The following is a 24,082-nucleotide window of genomic DNA, read 5'->3' on the forward strand; positions in this document are numbered from 1 at the left end:
GGTAAGTGACAAAACAGTCTTTTGTGGTTCGTCAATCATTTAGAATCTCAAATGATTCATCTATTTCCTTTAGCCAGGCTCTTGCCTCGACTGGGTCAGCTTGTTCCTTGGAACTCTGAGAGCTCAGCGACTTAAAGGTCATGAAAGAATTTCCCATCGCACTGTCTCCTCAGGGTGGTGGTTGGGGATAATAGTCTAAGTTCTTTTTAGACAGGTCCATGAATTGCCGTATAGGAGTACCGTCTCGGGTCTCCTTTCCTTACTCGACTTTCTGTTTCCTTGGTATGAAATGTTTCAACCTTCTCCCATAATCGGGGTTATCTTATACATTAAAAACCTTGTTTTCCACTCTATTATGTTATGGGTTCTTTCTTTCTTGATGGCAACCTCCCTGACTATCACATTCAGGGTTTGCCCTAAATCTTATTCCTCAAACTATGGCTCTCATCTAAGTTCTCATCCTTAAGCTCTTGAACTTTTGGAACCCAATTTCTGTAGGAATACCTCATTATTCCCTTATCATCTTCCTCTGGCACCGTATGCTCTTTTCCAATAATTCGGTCTCTATTGCAATCTCAAACAGCTTTTCGGTACCGGCTCCGGTTACCTTCACTACTATTTCCAAAATCTCTTATAAACTCTCCCAAAGACATTATCATCTTGAGTCTCTCCTTTTTACTAAGGGCATCAGCCACCACATTGGCTTTCCCCGAATGATAAAGAATCTCCCAATCATAATTGTTGATTAGCTCTAACCGCCTCCTCTGGCGTATGTTGAGCTCTTTCTACGTAAGAATGTACTAGAGCACTTATGGCTTAGGTAATTCTCGCACTTCTCTCCATACAAGTAGTGCCTCCAATCTTTAGGGTAAAACTATTGCCACGAGCCTAAGCTCATGGGCGGGGATATCGAATTTCATATTACCTTAATTGTCTTGATGCAGACGCGATTATCTTGCTGTGCTAAGAAGCACCCTAATTCCTTATGCGAAGCGTCACTTACAAATCACAAAATCTCCTTTTTCCATCCGGCAACGCCAGCATAGGGGCCATCACCAACCTCTGCTTCAGTTCTTGAAAGCTGTTCTCGCATTTCTCTGTCCATTCGAACTTCTCAGTCTTACGAGTAAGCCGCGTTAAAGGGGCTACTATCTTTACAACTTGAACGAACCTCCGGTAGTGACCGGCCAATCCTACCTCTGGTAGTCGACCGAACCATGATCATCAATTCATCAGTGGTCCTTTATCCAATCCTGTCAGGATCCTCCATGGGATCCTCCTCAACAACTATCCCTTCTAGGACAACATCCTCAACCGCTAAATCCTCAATATCAACATCATCCGGTCCTGCATTAGGACACTCTATCGGATCCACAATCTGATCTCCAATTAGTAATAAAATATCATCGCGATGTTGCTCCTCAACCTCAAGGTTCGGAGTCCCGCTACCATATACGATAACGAACTACGCTCCTATCACGATATTTATAAGGGTTCCCATAAGGGTTTTAACTGCCAGTGCTACGTTAGGTAGCCCGACTATGAACTTGGCAAGAGTTCTTATTATCTTAGTTAACTTATTATCTTAACGTCCCATCATCTCTGAGGTTTATAACGCTTAGCTCTGATACCATTTCTGTAACACCCCCAGATCCGGGGTCGGGGATCCGGGTCGTCACGGTCTTTCTTTCCACAATATCACTTCACTTAATTAATAATAAATAACCTTATGCTGTGACCCCACACTAACACACACCACAACCCGTTATAGTCTCAGAGATGAAATTTAAATAAGTACAAGTCTTTGAATCCACAATTTAAAAGTTATTACAACCCAAAATGATTACTTGATAAATTTACAGTTAATTGCCATTATCTGCCACAAGTTATAATTATACATAATTGGTTCTCAAAAGTAGATGGTCTGATCTACAATAGATCTACCTCTGCAGCTATAGCAGCTACAACATCAACGGGAAGACGTGGGACGCTTCCCACGTGCTTGCGCTGGGTCTGCTGGAGTCTGGCCATCTTTCCTAACTGTTGTTGTGTGATGAAGAAATAAAGCAAGAGTGAGCCTTACAGCTCGCAAGATAATATATAGTGATAACAATAATATAAGTATCTAAATGGATACTTACTAGAATCTTTTATCGTGTGTAAGATAATTACTAGTATATACTTACTAGTATATGAGCCTTCTCATAGTACTCATGAAAGTCTTGGTCAAAAGAAATGAACCAAGTTTGATATCTTAATGCGATGAAGTCGCAAAATATTCAGTATATATACATATATACTTTTCAAAATATTGGAAGTCCTCTTCCATGCATAATATACACAAAATCCCAGTGTATAACTGTATATATAAAAAAAATATCGTTGCAAGGTGATCTCATATATCTAACCTTGTCTCAACGTTTTTCTAAAAATCTTTGTCATTTATAAGACAATTATTAACTAGATATAAGTTTAAAAGATGAAGTTACAAGATACCCCAATATACTTATATCTTTCCCAAATACTACTTGAACTACCACCGTTCAAGTTATAATCAGTTTCAAAAGTTCATCACATAAATGAGACTACAAGACAAGATTTGAATAGATTCCATCTTTAAAATATCATTAAAGGAAATGAAGTTATGACATACTTTATTTAGTCCCGATATATATATATCCACATATATATATCTCTTAAACATTTCCTGGAACCTCTGTTATGTAAAGTATGAACAGAGTTTGAAACATCCAATGAATTTTGGAAAGGAAAAGAATTTTGGCATAAACCAGATATCTTGCTGATCAGGCAAAGATACCAATAAGTAACTTTTTCTACTGTAGATGGATGAATTCCTCACCGGTCATCACCCTGGCCGCATTAGGACCTCGCGCTAGACCGTTACCCGGCCCCTCACGCGTTGATGGACTGCCACCCAGCCACTTACACATTCATAGACCGTACCCCGGCCTGTCGCTTATGCCGACTCAACTAGATGGGCTTACTTCCCGAACATTGGGCAAGTAATCAATTCATTTACCAAAACTGCAACCTCGTTGCGAATATAAAATACACCACAGAGCCGGATTCCCCAGGTTTTGAGCGAGTATTTAAATCCCCTTAAAAAGGAAGATCTTAAATATAAAAATGAGTTTTGGGATCTGCTCTGACTTTAAAAATCATTTTGAAGACTCGAAAACACTTTAAAGAGTGTTTGGAGTAAAGCTGATTTAATGAAGTAAATCAGTCCCCAGAATATTTAGAAAATGACTAAATATTATTATTTAATAATATTCCCATAAAGAATAATCTTTATAAAAATAATTGAAGTAGAAGTATTAAAACTTATACTTGAAACGAGTATTAAATAACCAAAGATATACTTATATGAAAGTATTATCTTTATTTGAATAGTCGAAAATAAGTTTGATTATTAACACCTTATTCTTTAATAAAATAAAGAATATACCTCAGCAAATAATCGGAGTCATAGATCCTCAAATGAATATTCAAATAATATTCATTAAATAATATAAACTGAGTCATAAGCCTTCAAATGAATATTCAAATAATATTCAATAAATAATATAAAAGAGTCATAAGCCCTCGAATGAATATTCAAATAATATTCAATAAATAATATAAAAGAGTCATAAGCCCTCGAATGAATATCCAAATAATATTCAATAAATAATATAAAAGAGTCATAAGCCCTCGAATGAATATTCAAATAATATTCAAATAAATAAATAAAAGGAGTCATACGCCATCGAATAATATTCGAAATAATATTCAATAATAAAATAAAGTTAAAGTTATCGAATAAACCTTATTCGATTAATAGTTTTGAAAACTATGACCATATATATATATAAATATATATATATATATCCATATCCATATATACAAAATCTACTCGGGATCCTCGACTCCCGGTTTTAGAAAATATTTTCACCTTTGGGTCCCTATACTAAGGGTATATGCAAGTTACCGCTATCCTCTAGCATAGGTATTATCAACTGAACCAACAGATATATATTTCAAGAATATGAAACAGGCATGCATATATACCATATCACATGCTACAATATATCGCAAGAATTTGCTAAATAACCAACATGCATTTATCGCAAGATCATGCATATACAAATGTATACATCACAACAACAGTATAACGGATAGAATACTTGCCTGAGCGACTGGGGGTTACGAATGGCTCGGGACGAGTCTGGTAACCTATAAGCAACAAGTAAGTTGGAATTAAACCAAAATCACTTGTAAATCTATACTTTAACTAACTTAGACTCTAACGCTTGTTTTGCGCTCACTGATTTGCTTAAGTCACTCGGGTACCCGCGGCTCCACCATTTTTAATAATTTAACCTTTACGAGTTTTAAAGCGATTCCTTCGCGAGTGTCTTACCAACTGCCTAACACACTTACCATAAATGTTTCATACATTAATTAACCCTTATTGGTCTTTAACCTATGTTTCAAAGTAAGGCGAGGGGAAAAGTTTCGTTCGCGAAACGCCGTTACCTGAAACGGTCGTTTCTCCTAAACCGTGCATCGGAATCGAACGAACTACATATCAAAACGAAGCTCGTAACACGAGCTATCTAAAAATGGCAGTGGTCATAATCTAGCATGGGGTTCTCGGGTCCTAATGTTATGCACAAAAACAGTCTACAGAAAATCGGACGTTACGACGGCTATGTTTACGCGATTTCCCAAATTTTAAACCATTCAATACCAACCACAAATCAACCCCAAATCAATCATACAACCAATATCCCTCCAAACCACATCATAACAGCCCCAACAAATCCACATTAACCATTTATACTTATTCCTCACATGAACTAAAGGCTTTACTTAGGTTCTTTAACTAATTACCAAGATTTACAACTCCAACAATGCAACAAAACCAACTAATCTCTACAAACTCAACCAAACTTCAACCAATCAAGCATCATGCTTCACATATGCTATATCAAACACATTCAATCCTAATTACTCAAAACTAAAGCTAGGGTTTGTAGTTTATACCTTCCTTGGAGAGTGGAGAATCAAGAGAATGGCTTGGAATCACCTTTAAAGCCCTTATCCAAGCTTAATCTAAACAAAACTTCAAGAACACAAATTTTAGTTCTTGAAAACACTATTCACCATCTTCTTTCATGATTTATAGAAAAAGATTGGCTTGGAATTAGAAGCTTAAACTTATAGGAAGTATGTAACTATCCATGGGGAAGCTTAGATAATTACCTTGCTAAATAGCAAGTGGAGGAGCTTGGACTTCCCATTTCTTAAGAAAGAAGCCGAGAGCTTCATGAAGAAATGGAGGATTTGGTGTTTTGTGATTTGTTTTGCTTGGTTGCTAGGTTTTTGTTTTGTTTGATTTAGTCAATTACCTTGTTGCCCTTGAATTTGTGTGGTTAAAAAGTCACCACATCTCCTTCCTTTCTTGTCATGCCTATGTCATCCTCATGATGTAATCCTCCCCTCCTTGTCCTCTTCTCATTGGTTGGGTGACATCATCCTCTCTAATCCCTTTTGATTAACTTCCTTATTGTTTGCCTAATGACCGCTGATCTGTTATACGGTTCGCTTAACTTTCGTTTTCGTTTATCGTTTGAGGGATCATACCCGGGATCTTATTACTTAGGTTCCCTTAACCTTTCTCAATATATTGTATTCCTTCTATGATCCTCTCTTATAATCCTTTAATTTAAATCCTTTTTATCCTGTTACCTTATACTCAATTCTCTCTGTATCTTGTGGATTTCCGGGAAAAATCAAAGTGTTCGGAATTGGATTCTGACGATCTTTACATACACTTATATACCACATAGAGTACTAATAATATCCCATAAGATCAATAACAGAACCCCTACATAGCGTGGCATGAAAAGTTTTCTCGTTCAGCAAAAACACTATTCATAAGGGTTTCAAAATTTCTTAAAAATTGGGGTTATTACAAATCCTACGAACCACTATAAGGCTGGCCCAGCTAAGGTTGATCCAAACCCTTTACACATGCAGGGTTCTTTGAGCTTCATAGTGATTGGTACCGTAAACATCCTTTATTTGTATTGTGTGATGTGTTCTTCTGGATCTGTCGAGCTGTCGTACGGCTTCATGTTTGGTATTGTGAATCGTTTTGGGATTTCTACTTGTGCTATCTCACTCGTAAAGGGAGAATCTGCATAGCTGGTGGGTGTGGCCTTCTTCATTGGCTTGGGGACCCCGGGAATGCGCTGGATCATGTCCTTCACTTCTTGGAGCTCTTTTATTACTGCTTCGGGAACACCTTTGCTAGACCTCGAGTTCCTGTGCTTGGATTTCCCTTTGTCATGCATTCCATTCGCCTTCTTTCCAGAGTCTTCTACATCCTTATGTCCTTCAACATTGTCTTCGGCCACGCTGTCACTCTCGTAGTCCACTAGGGTCACGTCGTCGCCATTTTCATCTAGTGCTTCATCCATGTTTAGTTCTCTAGCTACACTCTTTGCCGTTCTTCGACTCTTGCTTTTGCTTTTCAATTTGATCGTTGTTAAGTCCTTCTTCAAAGTTTCATTCTCGGACCGTATAATTTCCATTTTGGATTGTAGTTTTTTCATAGCTGCCAATAACTCTGCATTCATGTTTTCTCCTTGTTGGGATGCTTGTGCATCGTCTGCCATCTTTGTAGATTGCTTTAATCCTTAGAAAAATTTCCACAGACGGCGCCAAACTGTTTTGGTCTTTTTTACCGGGTTTAATTCTAAGTTTAATTTATGTGTTAATGATTAAATATCGAAGAAAATAAATGAGACGTAGAGATTTTGTTGACGCGGAAAACCTCCTGAAGAAGTAAAAACCACGGGTGAAATGTGTTCCACCAAGAAAATTCACTAAAAAAGATTACAATATTTTTGAAGTAAGAATACAAGATTAAAATGTTGATTTTTTGCTCGATGTGTTAGCCTGCCTTTCAACTCATTTTTCCCATGTTTTTATAGTGTGATTAGTTCATTCAAAAATCACCCCTATCCTCCCATGATCCTTGTTTTTCTCCCTTATCTACTTGCATGTTTGTTAGCTGCTGAATTAGTCTTGCAGCCGTTACACTATTAATATGGCCTTGCTTTGAATTCTTCTTTGGGCCTCCTTTACTCATTTGCTGAACAACTTCCCATATCCGTTCTAGTTTAGAAAACTATTTACCCTTATTTCTAAAACAGAAACGCAAGTTAAACTATTGTTAAAGTTGAAACGCATAATAATATTGCGTTAAATGTTAAACGTATCTTTAAATTTTATTGATAAACTGTGATACTGATTGTTACAGTTGTGATTCTGAAAATATTATATTAAATGTAATTGAAGTCAGGAATATTTATTTTAATTAATGTAATATTTTCAGTCATGTTTTAGTTTTGTTATATATAAAGAACTAAATGTTTGGAAAATACATACACAACTCTTAGACTTGTAAAAACCCTAGCTGCAACTTCTCTCATTCTCTCCTCGATATTTTCATATTTTACAGATCTTTGCATAGGTTTCCTAGGCGAACTAAGCTACAGGCCGTTGTTGAGTGATACGTATCTGTGACGAATTGTTTTATCTTGAAAGCGATATTACTGAAACCTAATACAGCGTAAGTGGGGTAATATCTCTTCAAGAACAGTATAGACTTCTCGAAAGTTAGCCGACTCAGTTGTTGTTGATTTTTTCAGAATTTAAAAAACTTATGTTAGAGCTAAATGATTCTATTATCTATTTGTCACTACAGTCTCTGATTATATTTTGTTGTTTTACCTTCGTATTTTGTTTCGTTAATTGGTTGCTTACATGCTCTTTTTAATTTATAATTATATAATTATCTAATTGTTACGCGTATGGTAATTATATTGGTACAATTAGAAAAGCCAATACGTGTACTATCGATAATTTCCAAAAACAAAAGTAAGTTTGCAACAGGCCCATTTGGTTATTATTCCCCGGAACAAACTATAAAGGTTGTTGGGGGTAGTAATAGCATAGGTAGATTGGGCCGACGTTTTTAATCTGGTTAAAGAGATATTTCACAAAGTGGGCCTTAAAAATTGGTCCTGGGAACAGCAGCAGCAACTGGAAAAAGAAAAAGAAAAAGAAAGAGTGTCTACACTCTCCAGCTTTCAACTTAATGTAGTTGCACTCCAACTGTTCGACATTTGGTCCCAAAGAAACTCCATTCTCCAAATGCACGAAGGATTGATTTTCCGGCGATCAAACCAAATTAAATCTATCCACGCTCATCTATTATATGGAAAAGAATGTTTTCATGAGACCCCATTTGGGAAATTAAGTTATATGTGGGTTCAAATAATGCACAAAACTAGTGGAGGATCAAGACCTAAACAGAAAGTCTATCACAGAGTTCATGAATTGGACAAAATGATGGACCTTCAGAAGAAACCTGCTGTGATTCTACGGCTAAAATCAATTATAGAGTCTCAGAAAAACAAGTCCCTTCTTCTTAGGGACCTTGAAAAAGAAGTTGGTTTTGTTCAGAAATGGAATTACATGGCTGTTATCGAAAAGTATCCTTCGATATTTTGTGTTAGTGGTGGTGATGGAACACCGCCTGCTGTTATGCTCACGCGAAAAGCGCAAAAGATTGCTGATGAAGAGGTTAATGCTATAGAGCAAATGGAACCTATTTTAGTTAAAAACTTGAGGAAGTTGTTAATGTTGTCGACTGATTGTCGGGTTCCGTTAGAGAATGTTGAGCTTATTCGGTCTGAATTGGGGTTGCCTTTTGATTTTAAGGAATCGTTAATTCCTAAGTACCCTGAATTTTTTTGTATAAGAGATGTTTATGGGAGAGCTTATCTTCAGCTTGAGAATTGGGATTCTTATCTTGCAGTTACTGCTCGGGAGGAACGATTTTCTCGTGAAGGAATTTTAAGTTCTGCTAGGAATTTAAGGAAAACTAAGATTTCGAAAGATGGCAACTTTTTAGGTCCTTTTGCTTTTCAGTTGAAGTTTCCTGCTGGTTTTAGACCAAACATTAGTTACCTTGAACAAGTTTATAGGTGGCAAAAATTGGAATTTCCTTCTCCATACTTGAATGCGAGGAAATTTGACATTGCTGATTCTAAAGCTCGTAAACGTGTGGTTGGAGTACTTCATGAGCTTCTTAGTTTGACAATGGAGAAAAGGTTAACTTCTGCTCAGTTGGATGCATTTCATTTTGAGTATCTGTTACCAGCTAGACTATTGCTTTGCTTGATTAAGCATCATGGTATCTTTTATATTACTAATAAAGGTGCAAAGAGCACCGTAGTCCTTAAAGAAGCGTATGATGGTACAAATTTAATTGATAGATGCCCACTTTTGGCATTTAGAAGTAAGTTTGTAGAACTTACGGGCAGGAGGGACATAAATATGTGCCCTGGAAAACCCATATCCCAGCATTCTCTATGAAAATCTGGTTTGAGGATACCATATTGTGATGTTATGATGAGTATGGATAATCGCCCGTATTTGGCTGTCAAAAAACGAATAGTGGGTGAAGTGGGTGAATATGTAGGCTTCAGGTGTTCATCTTATCGATTGGAATATCCATTACTTGGATGAGAAGGCTCTGGCCTATATTGTCCAAAACTTGCCAAAGCACATTTGACTGAGTGCTCAAGATCCCTGCTCCCTATTCTGATAACTTAGCACACATCAAGCCAGCAAGTTTTGCACGGAATCACTGTTCAACCTGCACTTGAAAAAACTCTGAAATAAAATTATGCAGTGATTGGCTTTAAGCAGCTATATGCTCTCTCGTGTCAGTAGCAAAAGCATAAAATAGCCATGATCATGAGCAACAGTACGAACAATTTGAACCTAAGATCCAATTTTTTCTCTTACAAATTTCGCTTTGTTGTAAAGCTTAAACTCTCTTTCAGACTAAATGCATGAACGGAGTCCTTCATGTTGATTCAGCTGATGTTGATTCTTAATTCCAGGTTACATATTGCATTAAATATTATTTAATCTTTGTGTTAATCATTTTTCATGAACAATGTGTATCTTTGTACTTAGTTATGAACATTTATGTGCACATAAATACATGGTTTTTTTTATAGTTTGTAACTTTATTAATATCTGAATATACAAGAAAATCCACAAACTGCCAAAATCCATACATTGTGGGTAGTTCTTACTGGAGTAGGTTGCTTGTTACATGAGCAGTTGATATTAGAACTTTATAAATAAATTTATTATATTCTAAAGAGCCGACAGTGTAGTGTGTACATTAGCAATTATAAATGACGAGAAACGCCTTGTTGGTAAAAGTCAGATTTGTAATATAGTTTCATTTCTGATTACATTTGCTCATTTTTGTGAACATAAGAGACAACAACTGTATACTAGATTATTTGTTACTTCCCAGAACATGAAGGGTATTAATCCACGACACCGTTTTTGTCTATCGATTTACCTTTCCTTCCGAAATTTTACCAGCTTGGTTGAAGTGAATGACTTTTGCAGCTGTTTCTATGTTTTCATGAAAGGAACTTTAACCCTGTCTCTAAGGTTTTAGTTTATTTCTTCTTATTGTTTCTTGTACCTTTGTTCCCGAGGTGGCTTAAATATACAACTTTATGTAACTGCTCTTTTTTTTCTTTTTTTTGCTAAATTGAGTAGTTATTTCTTGTGAGAAACTGAAATAATATATTTCCCATTAGCTTTTATCAGGTAATTTCCAGCCAGAGATTTGTTGAACTTAAGTAACGTTATATGATTTCCATGCCAAAATAATTCAAAAATCAGGTCACTGGTCTTACAACATGTTAGGAAGATCTTGTGAAATATTTTGGGTATTAATGACACTCGTCTAGTTAGATATACATAATGGATGTAAAAAAACAAATTTGTAGGCTTCAAGCATTCTGATAGGTGCCTGAGTTCTGGATCGAGTTACGGGACATTTTACAGTGAAGTTTTGGTCGATTCTTTCCCATAAGGGGGTGTTATTCTTATTCTTCCTACATCTCCCTATGTTTGCTTAATTGCAAAGAATAGGAAAATACTGAGAGCTCAGTTAGAGAGAGCTCACTGATCTCATTTGATACCATGTTGATGTTGAGTTAGAGAGAGCTCACTGATCTCATTTGGTACCATGTTGAGTAACCAGCTCATTTAAAACCTTAAGGTGTTAGAGGAAGGCCCCAATAGGATCATATATTTAACACTCCCCTCACTCGAAAGCCCATTTAGGGTCGAAGAGTGGAACACCGACGCCCATTTTTGGGGTATAATTGCCTTTAGTGTCCACAATAAATTGTGAGAATATTAGGGGTGGCTGGGAATCGAACCTTAGTTTTCCCGCCAGTCCTAAGCTCTGATACCAATTTGATAGGCGCATGAGTTCTGGATCGAGTTACGGGACCTTTTACAGTGAAGTCTTGGTCGATTCTTTCCCTTAAGGGGTGTTATTCTTACTGTTCCTACCTCTCCCTATGTTTGCTTAATTGCAAAGAATAGGAAAATACTGAGAGCTCAGTTAGAGAGAGCTCACTGATCTCATTTGATATTTGATAAGAAATATTTTTTTCCTTTTTTTCTTATTTCTCAATGAACCTTTAAATACTTACAAGAAAAAAGCTAATAATCAGCAGGTACAGCAGCTATTAGCAATAATTCTGCTTCTAACAAATAGCCTGAAAATCTGTATCAATTAGCAATAAATCTGCTACTTTTATGAAGTTAGAAATCTGTAATTAGCCCAACTAAAAATATGCAATTAAACATAATCTTCTCTCATAATTCTAACTTGTTTGTTTTGACCGCGTCTCTTGTAATAATGACGAAAAGGAACTATCGGACACTTTGTTGTTGACCAGGTGTATTACTTGTAACACATTCCAATTGGCGGAGAGTGTTTTGTTTTTTTATTGTCCAAAACCGTCCTGGAAGAACATTTAACTTTTCAGATGTAGGAATGCTCAAGATTGTGTAAAGGCTTGTTACTACCAATTTAGCATACAGCAAGTCCACTAGTGATGCATCAAATATCTGTTCAACTCACTATCAAAATATTAGGCCATGAATGGTCTAAGCACTCTCTTGTGAGTTGCAAAAGCATAACATATCCGTGTTCCCCCAGAAAATAGAGATTTATAAGAACACTCATAGAGATTTTTGTGAATTTAGCTAAAATAAATATTCCTCGGGTTCCTGTTATTTGAACCGAATTTCCTAATTTATTCTCTAACATTTGTGGTTTTTTATTCGCTAGACATTTTTAGATTAGACTGCACCATCAAGTGATGCCGTGGGTACGGGAGTCCTTTAAATTGATTCAGCTGATGACGATTCCTGATTCCAGTCACATTCCATATCAAATATTGTTCCATTTTGTTATGATCACATATATCTGATTTCAATTACATAGCATAACAATCCTGTTTCGAGTTTCTTATGATCATTTTTTTCTGGAGCGATCTGTATCTTTGTACTTAATAGTAAACATTTATATAGCTCATGATACTTTTGTTTTCATTCCTGGACTAAATGGAAAATTCAAAAAGATCCAAAATGCAATTAATCTTAAGAACAACATTAGTATTAAGCTCGGGTAGCATACTCCTGAAATGTTTTTACTGATACACATATACATAAAATCATACCTACACACACATATATATATATATATATCATACTTTTGTTTTATTAGTAATAATTAGGGAAAAATATCAAATTGATCACTCATTTCATCTAAATATATCAAATAGGTCATTATTTTACAATTTGACTCAATTTGGTTATTAATTTGAAAATTTGTATCAACTTAGTTATTATAAAGTTATAATTTTGTATCAATTTAATCATTGGAAGATGATTTATTTGAATCAAATTTTGAAATTAATGATCAAATAGAATCAAAAGTAATGACATTAATGACATAGTTGATATATTTGGATGAAATAAGTGATCACTTAATATTTTTCACTTAATAATTGTTAGAAAATATGAACATTACACTAATATGCATAATTGTAATATAATCTTGAAGTCTACTAATATGTGCAAGTATATTCCATTGAAATTTGGATGAAGCCACTTAATTGCACTAAGAATATACCCTTTACTGGGGGACCACAATAAGTTGAAGAAGAAGGGAGGCGCTTCCAACAAGGTCAATACTTTTGGTGTATCAGACCTCTCTATCTGTTATAGGGCCAGAATATATCTTTAGTGCATCTTTTGCTTGAGGATCATAAATATTGCCTTTCTTTTGAAAACTGGACTGTCTTATACTTTATCATATATATAATCAACTAAATCTTTGTATGATGTATGAGTCTTATCTCATGGTCCCGTTTAATTTGGTACACTAATCAGGACTTCTCATGCATTTGGTTGGAGGTTATACATCTGAAAATCATTTATTGTTTTTTTTTTCACTTAATGATACAGCTTGTCTGCCTTTGGCATATTAAACATTTTATGCTACATAGATGCTGATGTTTTGCTTTATTTTTAACCGAATTTTTTTAGCTTAAATCTTTAATAGTACTTTTCTACGCATCAAAAGTCTGAAAATTGTTTAAGCGACACACCTAGCATAGACAGAACTTGCAATCACGGCCTAGTTTTGAATTATGACCATTAGTCGATTAAGATATATAATAATAAATTCATTAGTTTTGAATGAAGAGTGCTCCATACTAGCAAGCACCGACTAAACAAGCAAGATAAAGCCCGCACTATCTCATAATTAAGACTTAAGACTCTCTAACCAGGGATAATTGTCTTACGCCCTTTCGGAACTAGGCTAGACTATAGAATTTGATTACAACCTCCCTTGTATTCAAAACTATATTAAGTATCGAATTATAGATGTGTAGATAGAAGATAATAAAAGTAGAGGCTATAATTTTTAATGATATTTTAAATAATTTGATATTAATATTATTTTAGGACCACTCGGTTAAAGACTACACCACACGTGTTTGTTTCTGGTATATAATTATCATGGCTAGATGATTATGGATTATAATTGCAATAAAAAAACTAAAAATATAATAATGATAATTTTAATTATCAAATATATGTAATTTAGGTCATTGCTTCATTCAAGAAATAACATTATAAAATCTTACAATGATTTCAATTAAGTTCTAAGTTTAGACTTAATAAAAATAGAATCCAACATGAAATTAACAAAAAGTTAAAACTAATCATAGCTTGATTAAGTGTGAATTCCTTATTTGTTTTATATACATAAATAATTTGATCAATGTTTTATCACATTTGTATAACTCTTTTAAAGATAAGAAAGCTAGCAACATTCGTAAGCAAAGGCGGATCCCATCCTCTAGGGTAGGGGTCATCCGACCCCCTTAAATTTTTAGTTTAGTTAAATATGTATATTCAAATTATATAAAAATTAAGAATGATCCCCTTAATTTTTGCAAAAAAAAAAAAATTGCCCCTTACTCAAAATTTTTATGTTAAAAGTCATTTCGTTGGGGCAACATTTATTTGGGGCAACATTTATAAGTGAAAGTTATACATTTTTTTGTTTTAAAAAATTATGAGTTACAAATAAATGTTGAAGTTAGGAATTGATGACAGAAAAGAATAGTAATAGATATTGAACGAGTATTTCTAGTTAAACCACCTTAACGCCATTAATTTTGATTTTGATAGAATTATAATGAAGTTAATATGAAGTTGATTTCTTACCTATCATGCCTTAATCCATATAATTCTTTATCAGCTTTTGATTATAATTCTATCATTCAGAATTTGATCAAATACGTTTTCTAATCACTTGAAAATCATCTTTTTAGCTATATAGTTGACAAAAGAACCAAAGTTAATTTTCAAAATTTGAATGGTATTCTTGACCTCGTTCAAAAAATGGTTGAAAAACAAAAAGATAGGGGTGTAATTCGGTCCGGTCGAGCCGGGTTTCAAGCCGGTTGTAATTCGAGTTGGGTTTAATTGAGTCGAACCGGCTTGTTTAGTTAAACGAGTCTAAATCTCTGCCCGAACCCGACTCGTTGATTTTCATGAGTCGAGTCGAGACATCTCGTTTAGCTAAACGAGTTGGTTTTAACGAGCCGGGCAAGGCGGCTCATTTAGTTTTACACTAAATTGAGCCTAAAACGCTACCCGAATTCGGCTTGTTTAATTTCACGAGTCGAGTTGAGCCGACTCGTTTAATTAAACGAGCTGAAACCTCTACTCGGACTTGAACTCGTTTACGAAACGAGCCTAACTGAGCCCAATAAAACGAATTCGAGTCGGGCAACTTGCGAGCTGCCCGGATCTTATTACATCCTTACATAAAGATATTGAATATCCTTGGGTTTATATGTTGGTAAAATTGTCACTGATTCTAACGATTGCAAGTGCATCAATTTAGAGATAATTTTCAGCCGAAAATATTCCCAATAATCTAATATATAAGATCATATTTTTTTTTCGAGCCGGTATTGAGCTTATTTTGAGCCGAACATGTCAAATTCTCGGCTCCAGCTTGTTAAAAAATATTCCATTATTTTGAGCCAAATGCCGAATCATAAGGGAATTCTACTCGAGATGAATTTATGATTTGAATTTTTAGTTTTAACGTTACATTATAACGCTAGAAAACAACTCTTCATATTCGAATAATTTGATTAAAAGTTAATAAGATGCACTACCAGTATTAAATAAAGTATCAAAACCAGACATAAAAAACAAATATAAAAGCAATAGGTCCAATTTAATTATAAGCAAATACTTCATTATATCATAAGGGTTGGTTATTAAAGGTTAATTAGTCAGTTCTTGATCTATTCCTTCCATGAAAGCAAGGGCATGTGTTTAGGTGTGTCTTTTAGGTTTTAATTGCAAAACATTTCGGCTAATTGTCTGCTTCATGCATCATGCATCATTTTCTCTTAATGTCCCAAAAAAGGCAGTGTACCAAATTATTTTATGCATTTGTGTCATACTGATGTGCTTGAGCATTCATTATATCTGTATTCTGCTATTTGAATATGGTTGTGAAGTCATGTTACTTACAGTTACAGGACACTACATGCAAAGGTCACATGCATGGCTAGCCATGGCAATCACTATCACTAATAAGGCCCCGAAAATATAAGATTTGGTTAAGCACATTAAATGGTTCTTTAGCAGGTAAAAACAAATATCACGGTTCATGATTGATCCACTGTCTGGCCCATTTGGCATTGAATTATTCATTTTTTCTGGTATCATATGGCCCCTTTTGTCCTGACAGGTCCATGCTGGGTTCGAAATTTGGAAGTTTTATGATAAAATAGCACAATCAACAATGTAATTCATAGAAAGGGGAGCTTATAAGAAATAAGTGATATGTATGGTTGTATTATTTTTATCTCCCAACAGGGCAAAATTTGTCAGATAATAATTGTTTAGGGACTTCAGCCACTTTGCTTTGCTTTGTCAGATATGTATGTAGTTTCGTAATTGTCCTGCAGTGGAGGACGCATGGTGCCGGCAATATCTTGGTGGTAACTAATGACATTTTGATGAGTAAGAATTATTATGTTTACACCTTATTTTTACTTGTCATTTTAATATTGATATAACTAAAGATGTGATTGAAGTTTATTGAAAAGGACTAAATTAAAATACCTTTTTTTGCAGATATTGAATTTATACCAATGCATGTGGAGATGGACCATTCATGTTGTGTTTACTTTTTCTTGTAATGTTAAGCCTTTATTCCTAAGTGCTGAAGAAAATAATGGCATAATGCCAATTACACTAGGGCATCTCTACACATGGATTGATCCGTGTTAGAATTGATTATCTTGATTTTTGATTACTGTAAACATGTAAGTGTTGCTTCTAGATTTAAATAGTTAACTATCCTGCAAAAGTCCAAGGCCTGAGACCTGTTAAACATGGTAATTTTGTATGGGAACCAGCCTAGCAGGATTGAGATGGGTAAAGATGTAAGTTTCAGTTCTACCTCATATGAAAGGGTACAGGGAAGGGACCATATCATGATCATGATCATGAAACTCCGGGATCTATGGTCCATAAATGGTGGACCCTTTATTTTCTTCATTAAGGGGCTGAGCTGTTGACAACACAAAATAATGCATATTTTTGCCTACTGATTATCATACCAAATGTGTCCTCTTGTTTACTTGATATGTATTGATGGCTGATTCTTTGTTATGTCAGTCTCAATTGAAGTCCTTGTCTGTTGCACTGTTTAAATATGCTTCTTCCAAAAAGGAGGATAGGAAAAAGTAAAGGAAATCTGGTAACATAGTACATCCATGTATTCTAGTCTTTGATATGTGATTATTTTACATTAGAATAGTTTTAACTTTCAAGGCCTGTGAAATCTGTGCACATCATCTCATCTGTCCACTTCAGAACAAGGATGAAAATAAAAATAAACCCCCCATTCTTGTAAGACATCATTTCATGTGTGCCCACTATTAGGGGTGTACAAACTAACCGCTCAATCACATCCAATCGCTCAACCGCTCGCAACTGAACTGCATATTGCGGATAATCGCGAAACGGGGGTTGGTTGCAGATTTAAATTTTAAAAACCACTCATTCGCGGTTTGGATGCGGTTTTAAATTCTTGAAAATCGCAAAATCGCAACCGCAACCGCAACTCGCAACATATATTTATAATAAAATTTATTTCCAAAAATGTAGTTGATATCATATAAATTAATAAGTATACACATTTATTAATTAATCTTAAGTTAATGTTAAGACTCCGTTCATAAGATTCACAATCATTATAAGATATATAACCAAACAAATGAAAAATGTAATCAACATTTAATTTTTTTTATCGTTTTTTTTCTTTTCTCTCGCCTCCCTGTTTTTTGTATGTTTTTAATATCTTTGCTCCACACGGAGCATTAGTTTGTATTTTATTTTTGAATGTAAATTTATTACATAACTTAAACTTGAATTTATTAATATTCTGAATTTATTTTTTTGTAAATTATTAATTATTTTAAAATAAGTGGTTGAACCGTAAACCGATCCGCAATAACCGCAAATTTGCAACCGCAATTGACGCGGTTAACCGCAACCGCAAATGCAGCTACGGATGACAACTTTCTAAAATCGCTCTTCGCAGTTTGGTTCGACTTTTACCCCAAAACCGATCTGACCCGAACTGCGTACACCCCTACCCACTACACCTTTGTCTTGATGTTATGCAATTGTTCCTTGGTGTCTACATTAGGCACCACCACTAAAGTAGTAAAGCTAACCTCTAGAATCATTTGTGTCTTTTTGTTTAGTGGGGGGCACATATACATTACAATCACAAAGAGAGTAAAAACATAATGATGCTATCAAAGATAGGGAGAGTTGATTTTGCAGCCACAATCTCCTTCAAAGTCTTTCAATAATGGTAATAACCTAATGGGGGATGGGAGAACAAAGTCTTGATAATCTTATCACGTGGATATTTTTTATGTTAGTGGAGAAAGCTGATAATTTTACACTTAAGCACCAGTCTGTCTCTCAACCTCACAATAGAATTCTTGCAACAGTTTTACAACTTTTCTTTTCTTTACTGATTCTTCATCCATAGTGGGGTGGGGTGGGCTTTTGATTCAAAATGCAATAAGAAGCTGTGTTCTCTCCTTTTGTTGATCTTTAGGCTTACTCCACCACCCATCATAACAAATTCCCTCTATCTAAAGTAGACTACTCAGTGCAACTTCATTGAAATTCTGTGATAAAGGAACCTCAGATATGATTTCTAGTTAGGTTTAGAATATTGATTTTATTCTCACTTTTTTTCTTCTTGGCAAGTGTAGGATTACATTGTAGACCTTATTACTATGTCTACTTTTGTTAAAGCACTGAGTAGACCATAGTCAGGGACGAGGCAGCATGGGTGCGGTCATTGGTATAGCAAACCTTGATTTTCGGGATCAAACCTATCATCCCTAACCCATAATTTGACTGGTTATAGGAAAGCTATTTAATCTTGCGAATTTTGTGGTCCATGACTTGAGTGATTATTGAACCTTGCAAATTTCGTGTAACTATGACTTGATTGATAAAAATGTGTGTGGGGGTATTGCACTGGGTTCTGCTGAGAAATTGAGTACTTACTGCAAGAAGGAAATACGGTACAAGGTGAAATTGTTATTGTTCAAAGCTGATGGACTAGTTGAGTTACTTTTACATCAGAACCTTTCTTTTACTTGGTAATAATGTACAAGAGGCCCCTTGCCTTTACCTTTATATCAGAATCTATGCTTCAATTTGGATCCTCTTCCCTTATTCAACTCCACCAACAAAATATTGAATGTATCACCCAAATCAGCTAGGAATATTATAATGAATAAATTTAGAAGTCTCAAATTGGTATACAAAATAGATCTCAAATGATAAGTGTCGTGCTTTGATTGGTTACAAAATAATTATTAATAGAGAACTCTCTGCATTTATATAAATTTCAGTGATAAAAAAATTTCAAATTATAAAATCATTAATATCAAGAAAAATGATATCTCTAGCATTATTCTATCATAGTTACCCAGAATTCCATGTATATATAAACACGCAACTAATGAAACAAATTTCTAGCGAGTAATTAACAAATATTTTAAAATATGACCTAAATATGTTCAATTTTTTATCATAAAATAGACAAGGCACTCGTAATTAAAATAAGTTGGTATTCCGTGAATTCTGAATTGTCAACGTCTCGACTCTCAACCGTCCAACGGAAGAAATTAAAAAAAAAATCTTATCGATATTATTGACTGTTTGTTTGGTGGACGATAAATTCGAGTCCCCCATCAAATTCAATTGTGTTTTTTTAAGCGGAGATGGGACCATGTAATTTAAAAAATTTACCTTATTAAAAAACAACTTTAATTAGTGGCTTTCATATCAATTTATGTACAAATGGAGTTATCAATTTATGTACAAATATACTCCATTCTTATATATTGCTCCGTTCCTATTAGGGTTGTACAAATAAACCGCTCAACCGCATCCAACCGCTCAACCGCTCGCAACCGAACCGCATTTGCGGATAATCGCGAAACGCGAGTTGGTTGTGGATTTAAATTTTAAAAACCGCTCATTCGCGGTTTGGATGCGGTTTTAAATTTTTAAAAATCGCAAAATCGCAACCGTAACTCGCAACATATATTTATAATAAAATATATTTCCAAAAATGTAGTTGATATCATATAAATTAATAAGTATACACATTTATCAACTAATCTTAGGTTAATGTTAAGACTTCATTCATCAAATTCACAATCATTATAAGATATATAACCAAACAAATGAAAAATATAATTAACATGTAATTTTTTTATCATTTTCTTTTTTTTTTCTCTCGCCACCACATTTTTGTATGTTTTTAATATCCTTACTCCACACGGAGCATTAGTTTATATTTTATTTTTGAATGTAATTTATCACGTAACTTAAACTTCAATTTATTAATATTCCAAATTTATTTTTTTGTAAATTATTAATTATTTTAAAATAAGTGGTTGAACCGCAAACCGATCCGCAATAACCGCAAATGACGCGGTTAACCGCAACCGCAAATGCGGTTGCGGATGACAAATTTTTGAAAACCGCTCTTCGCGGTTTGGTTCGACTTTTACCCTAAAACCGATCCGATCCGATCCGAACCGCGTACAATGCGGTTGCGGATGACAAATTTTTGAAAACCGCTCTTCGCGGTTTGGTTCGACTTTTACCCTAAAACCGATCCGATCCGATCCGAACCGCGTACACCCCTAGTTCGTATGTTTCGTGGGTCCACTTATAAGATACTCTAGCTAAAGTTTTTGGAAAGATCCTAGAGTTTTTAAGGTTGGTCCGGATTTGGACCCACACCCACTATTGGACACCTGCTATTGTAAAATCAAAGCTACTAATCATAAACTGACAGCTGCGAATAAGTGAATGAAGGGAAAGCTTTCGCCCAAATATATTATTAAGAATTAATTAAAATTTACTTAGTATTAAAAATGTACTCTTATTTCTGAAGTATAATTTTAAAAAAATACTAGGTTATCCAAATTTTTTTTAAAATATTTATTCTGCATCACAAAGTTGATAATAATTTTTCTAAACATATTTCGGGACCCGCGTGTATACGCTCACAAATTAAAATATGTCATGTACTAGTCATAGGAGAAAAGTTTGGGAAAACTATCAATATTCATAATTTTATGAGTATTGCTAGATTTTACAAATTACTTGATATGACACAAATTTTTTATTTGGCGCGCATATTTACACACACGTGTTCTCCTATTATTATTAAATAAATTTATTATTTATAAATTAACACATCATTATTTACGAAAAAATTGAGATACTTAACATTTCTCTAAATTTGTATATCGGAGAATAAATTAATAAATTTAAACAAGTACTTGGACATTTTATTTTTAATTCGGGAGCATGTCAAAAAATTAAATTTACTTTACACTTTTTAAACCCAGGGACATTTGTTCAATTAAGAGCAAAGCGTAAAGAAGATGCATTTAGCTAATCTTACGAGAAAAAAATGTTAAAAATAACAATTTTTTCGTATAAATGGCTGAAATTATTCATTTGAGTGGTGGATGAATGAAAATATCATTTATGCTAATCCTACGAGTAAAATGTTAAAAATAACAATTTTTTCGTATAAATGGCAGAAATTATTCATTTCAGTGGTGGATGAATGAAAATATCATTTATGATATGTATTTTTTAATTGGGTAAACAATTTTGTATTAAATTCGCATTTGCCAAGTAGGTATTTAAAAAAAATATGATACACATTTGGTAATTGCATATCTCAAATATCATACTAAAATTGTGAATGCGTATTATTTATAATTTTCTAAAAATCTAATTTAAAATTACGTATCATCGTTATCTAATTAAGAAATACGTAATTGAATGAGTATTTTTTTCATGAACTTTCAAAATGGATAATTTGATGAATTATATACAAAAAAATGGATATTTTCCATCTTCGCCCATTTTATGATGAACCCGAAATTACACTATGAGTTTTAAACCCACAATGTATATAAACTCGTGCGCACGATAAAGATGCACAAAAGCCCATCGGGCCGGATTTTATCCGGGCTTTAAAAATTCCGTTTTTTTTAAAACGGACGGGCCGAGCTTTTTTAAAAATCGGGTCGGGTCGGGCTTCCTAAGATATATAAAGCTCTTTTAGGCCCGCGGGCCAGATCGGAACGGGCCGAACGGGGCTTTATCCGGGATTTTTTTATTTATATATTAAAAAAATATTTTAATATTTTGTAACTCGAATTATGAGTAGTTTAAATATCGGAGAAAATAATATCCTGATATATCAAATAGAATAGTTTAGACACCAAAATAAATAAATATTTTTTCATATAATATAAAAATGTTGTGCAAGACATGCAAGTACAATAACAAGAATAAGTCAAATTGACAACCCTAAGTAAATTGTATTGTAATCTTATTGTGCATTTTGTATTGTAACATTAAAGTCAGAGATATCGATAAGTCAAAGTGAAGACATGAAGCTGAGAGACCTCGACAAGCTAAATTCTCTTATAAAGAACTCAGATACCTCTACAAGTCAAAACAACTATAGAGTAATGAGAGATCTCGATAAGCCAATATACTTATCGAGATGTCAAGTTCTCTATATATCAAACTAGAGATCTCGCGGTAAAATTCAAAGTATAAAGTGCAGACCAGTTTAATATCGAAGATTAACAATCAGCAAACAATCCACTCAGTTGGATTGACAAGTCTACAAAAGGTAATTTGAGGCGTGCAAGATCAAGGGTGAAGATTAACTGACAAAGGAAGATCAAAGTTAAAATATTATGCAAAGATATGTTAAGTCATAAATGGAAGATATACTTTTCTTAAAATGGAATGATTAGTGATAGTTTACTAAAATGAATAGCATCTCTTATTACACACTGTGTAAACCAGTAGTTACCTATCATATAAAGTTAACATTGGTCCTTTGTTAGATTAAACAGTTAAGATCAGAAAAATCTTTTATTCTCTCAAGGAAGAAGCTAAGCTCTTTAACAACAAAGAGCGTAGAAAATTTGTAGCAAAACATTCTTAATTTTAATATAAATTAATTGAGTTTTGAAAGATTTGTGTTCACTGTTATTGTTTGTTTAATTTCAGAATTAACACATCTCACTGCAAAATTTAGTTTACTTTGTTCACAACCATAAAAACTTCAAGAAATACCTGAAAAATCATTTTGACCCCGAATCTTCTTTGAAAAATTATTTTGATCGAATATATTGCGTGTTATGTGCTACGTGCTATCTGATTGATGTGTTATATGTCTGTGTGGTTATTGTTTGACTGTTTTAGTTATTGATGTGTTATACTTCTAGATTAACTGACATCAAGGATAATAAGCAAGAAGAGAAGAAGGACGAGGATAAGAAGAAAGGGAGTGGGAGGAAAAGCAAGAAGAGACAAGATGGCTCAGAACCACAACAACAAACCCTAAAAATCCAAACAACTCAAGCTCAACCTTCAAAGCCAACAATCTCAAACACCAAACCACCTCAAACCTCTAAGCCCAAATTCCTATACAAGCAAACTGCAAACACCTTTCTAAAATTACCAATCACCTCAAGCCAAACATCTCTCAAGAAAATCACAAATCTACCTTCTGTTAAACCATCACTCAAAATCAACTACAAGTCTGTTGGGAGGAAACCTAAGAAAGCCAAGCCTACAAAAAAAGTAGAAGTCACTAGGGATGAGCAAAACCGAACCGAAACCGAAAAACCAAACCGAACCATGCTAATTCGGTTCGGTTCGGTCCTAATTTTTTTAGAAATTCGGTCTATTCGGTCCGGACCGAATAGACCAAAATAAAATTCGGTTCGGTTCGGTTCTTTTAACAAATATTTCGGTCCGGACCGAATAGACCGAATAGACCAAATAATAAAGGCTATATTTTCATATTATATACATTTTACATATATCTTAAAAATTATAATCATAATTTTTAATTTTTAATTATATTCATGGTACTTTAATTATATTTTAAATTTTATAA

The 24,082-nt window shown here is 34.2% G+C and overlaps 1 protein-coding gene and 1 long non-coding RNA gene across 2 annotated transcripts; both read left to right on the plus strand.

The window, feature by feature from the left end:
- Window positions 1-8,043: 8,043 nt before the first annotated feature.
- LOC141713321 (protein WHAT'S THIS FACTOR 1 homolog, chloroplastic) lies at window positions 8,044-12,355 on the plus strand. The gene is made up of 2 exons (XM_074516681.1): window positions 8,044-9,989; window positions 12,266-12,355. The coding sequence occupies exon 1, from the start codon at window positions 8,230-8,232 to the stop codon at window positions 9,454-9,456; it is 1,227 nt and encodes a 408-aa protein (XP_074372782.1). The 5' UTR covers window positions 8,044-8,229; the 3' UTR covers window positions 9,457-9,989; window positions 12,266-12,355.
- Window positions 12,356-16,067: 3,712 nt separating this feature from the next.
- On the plus strand, window positions 16,068-17,083 carry LOC141711062 (uncharacterized). The gene is made up of 3 exons (XR_012571206.1): window positions 16,068-16,164; window positions 16,268-16,542; window positions 16,657-17,083. It is a non-coding gene; the product is annotated as an uncharacterized LOC141711062 (long non-coding RNA).
- Window positions 17,084-24,082: the final 6,999 nt, after the last annotated feature.

This window comes from Apium graveolens, chromosome 3 (genome assembly GCF_009905375.1).
Source record: "Apium graveolens cultivar Ventura chromosome 3, ASM990537v1, whole genome shotgun sequence".
NCBI lineage: Eukaryota > Viridiplantae > Streptophyta > Magnoliopsida > Apiales > Apiaceae > Apium > Apium graveolens.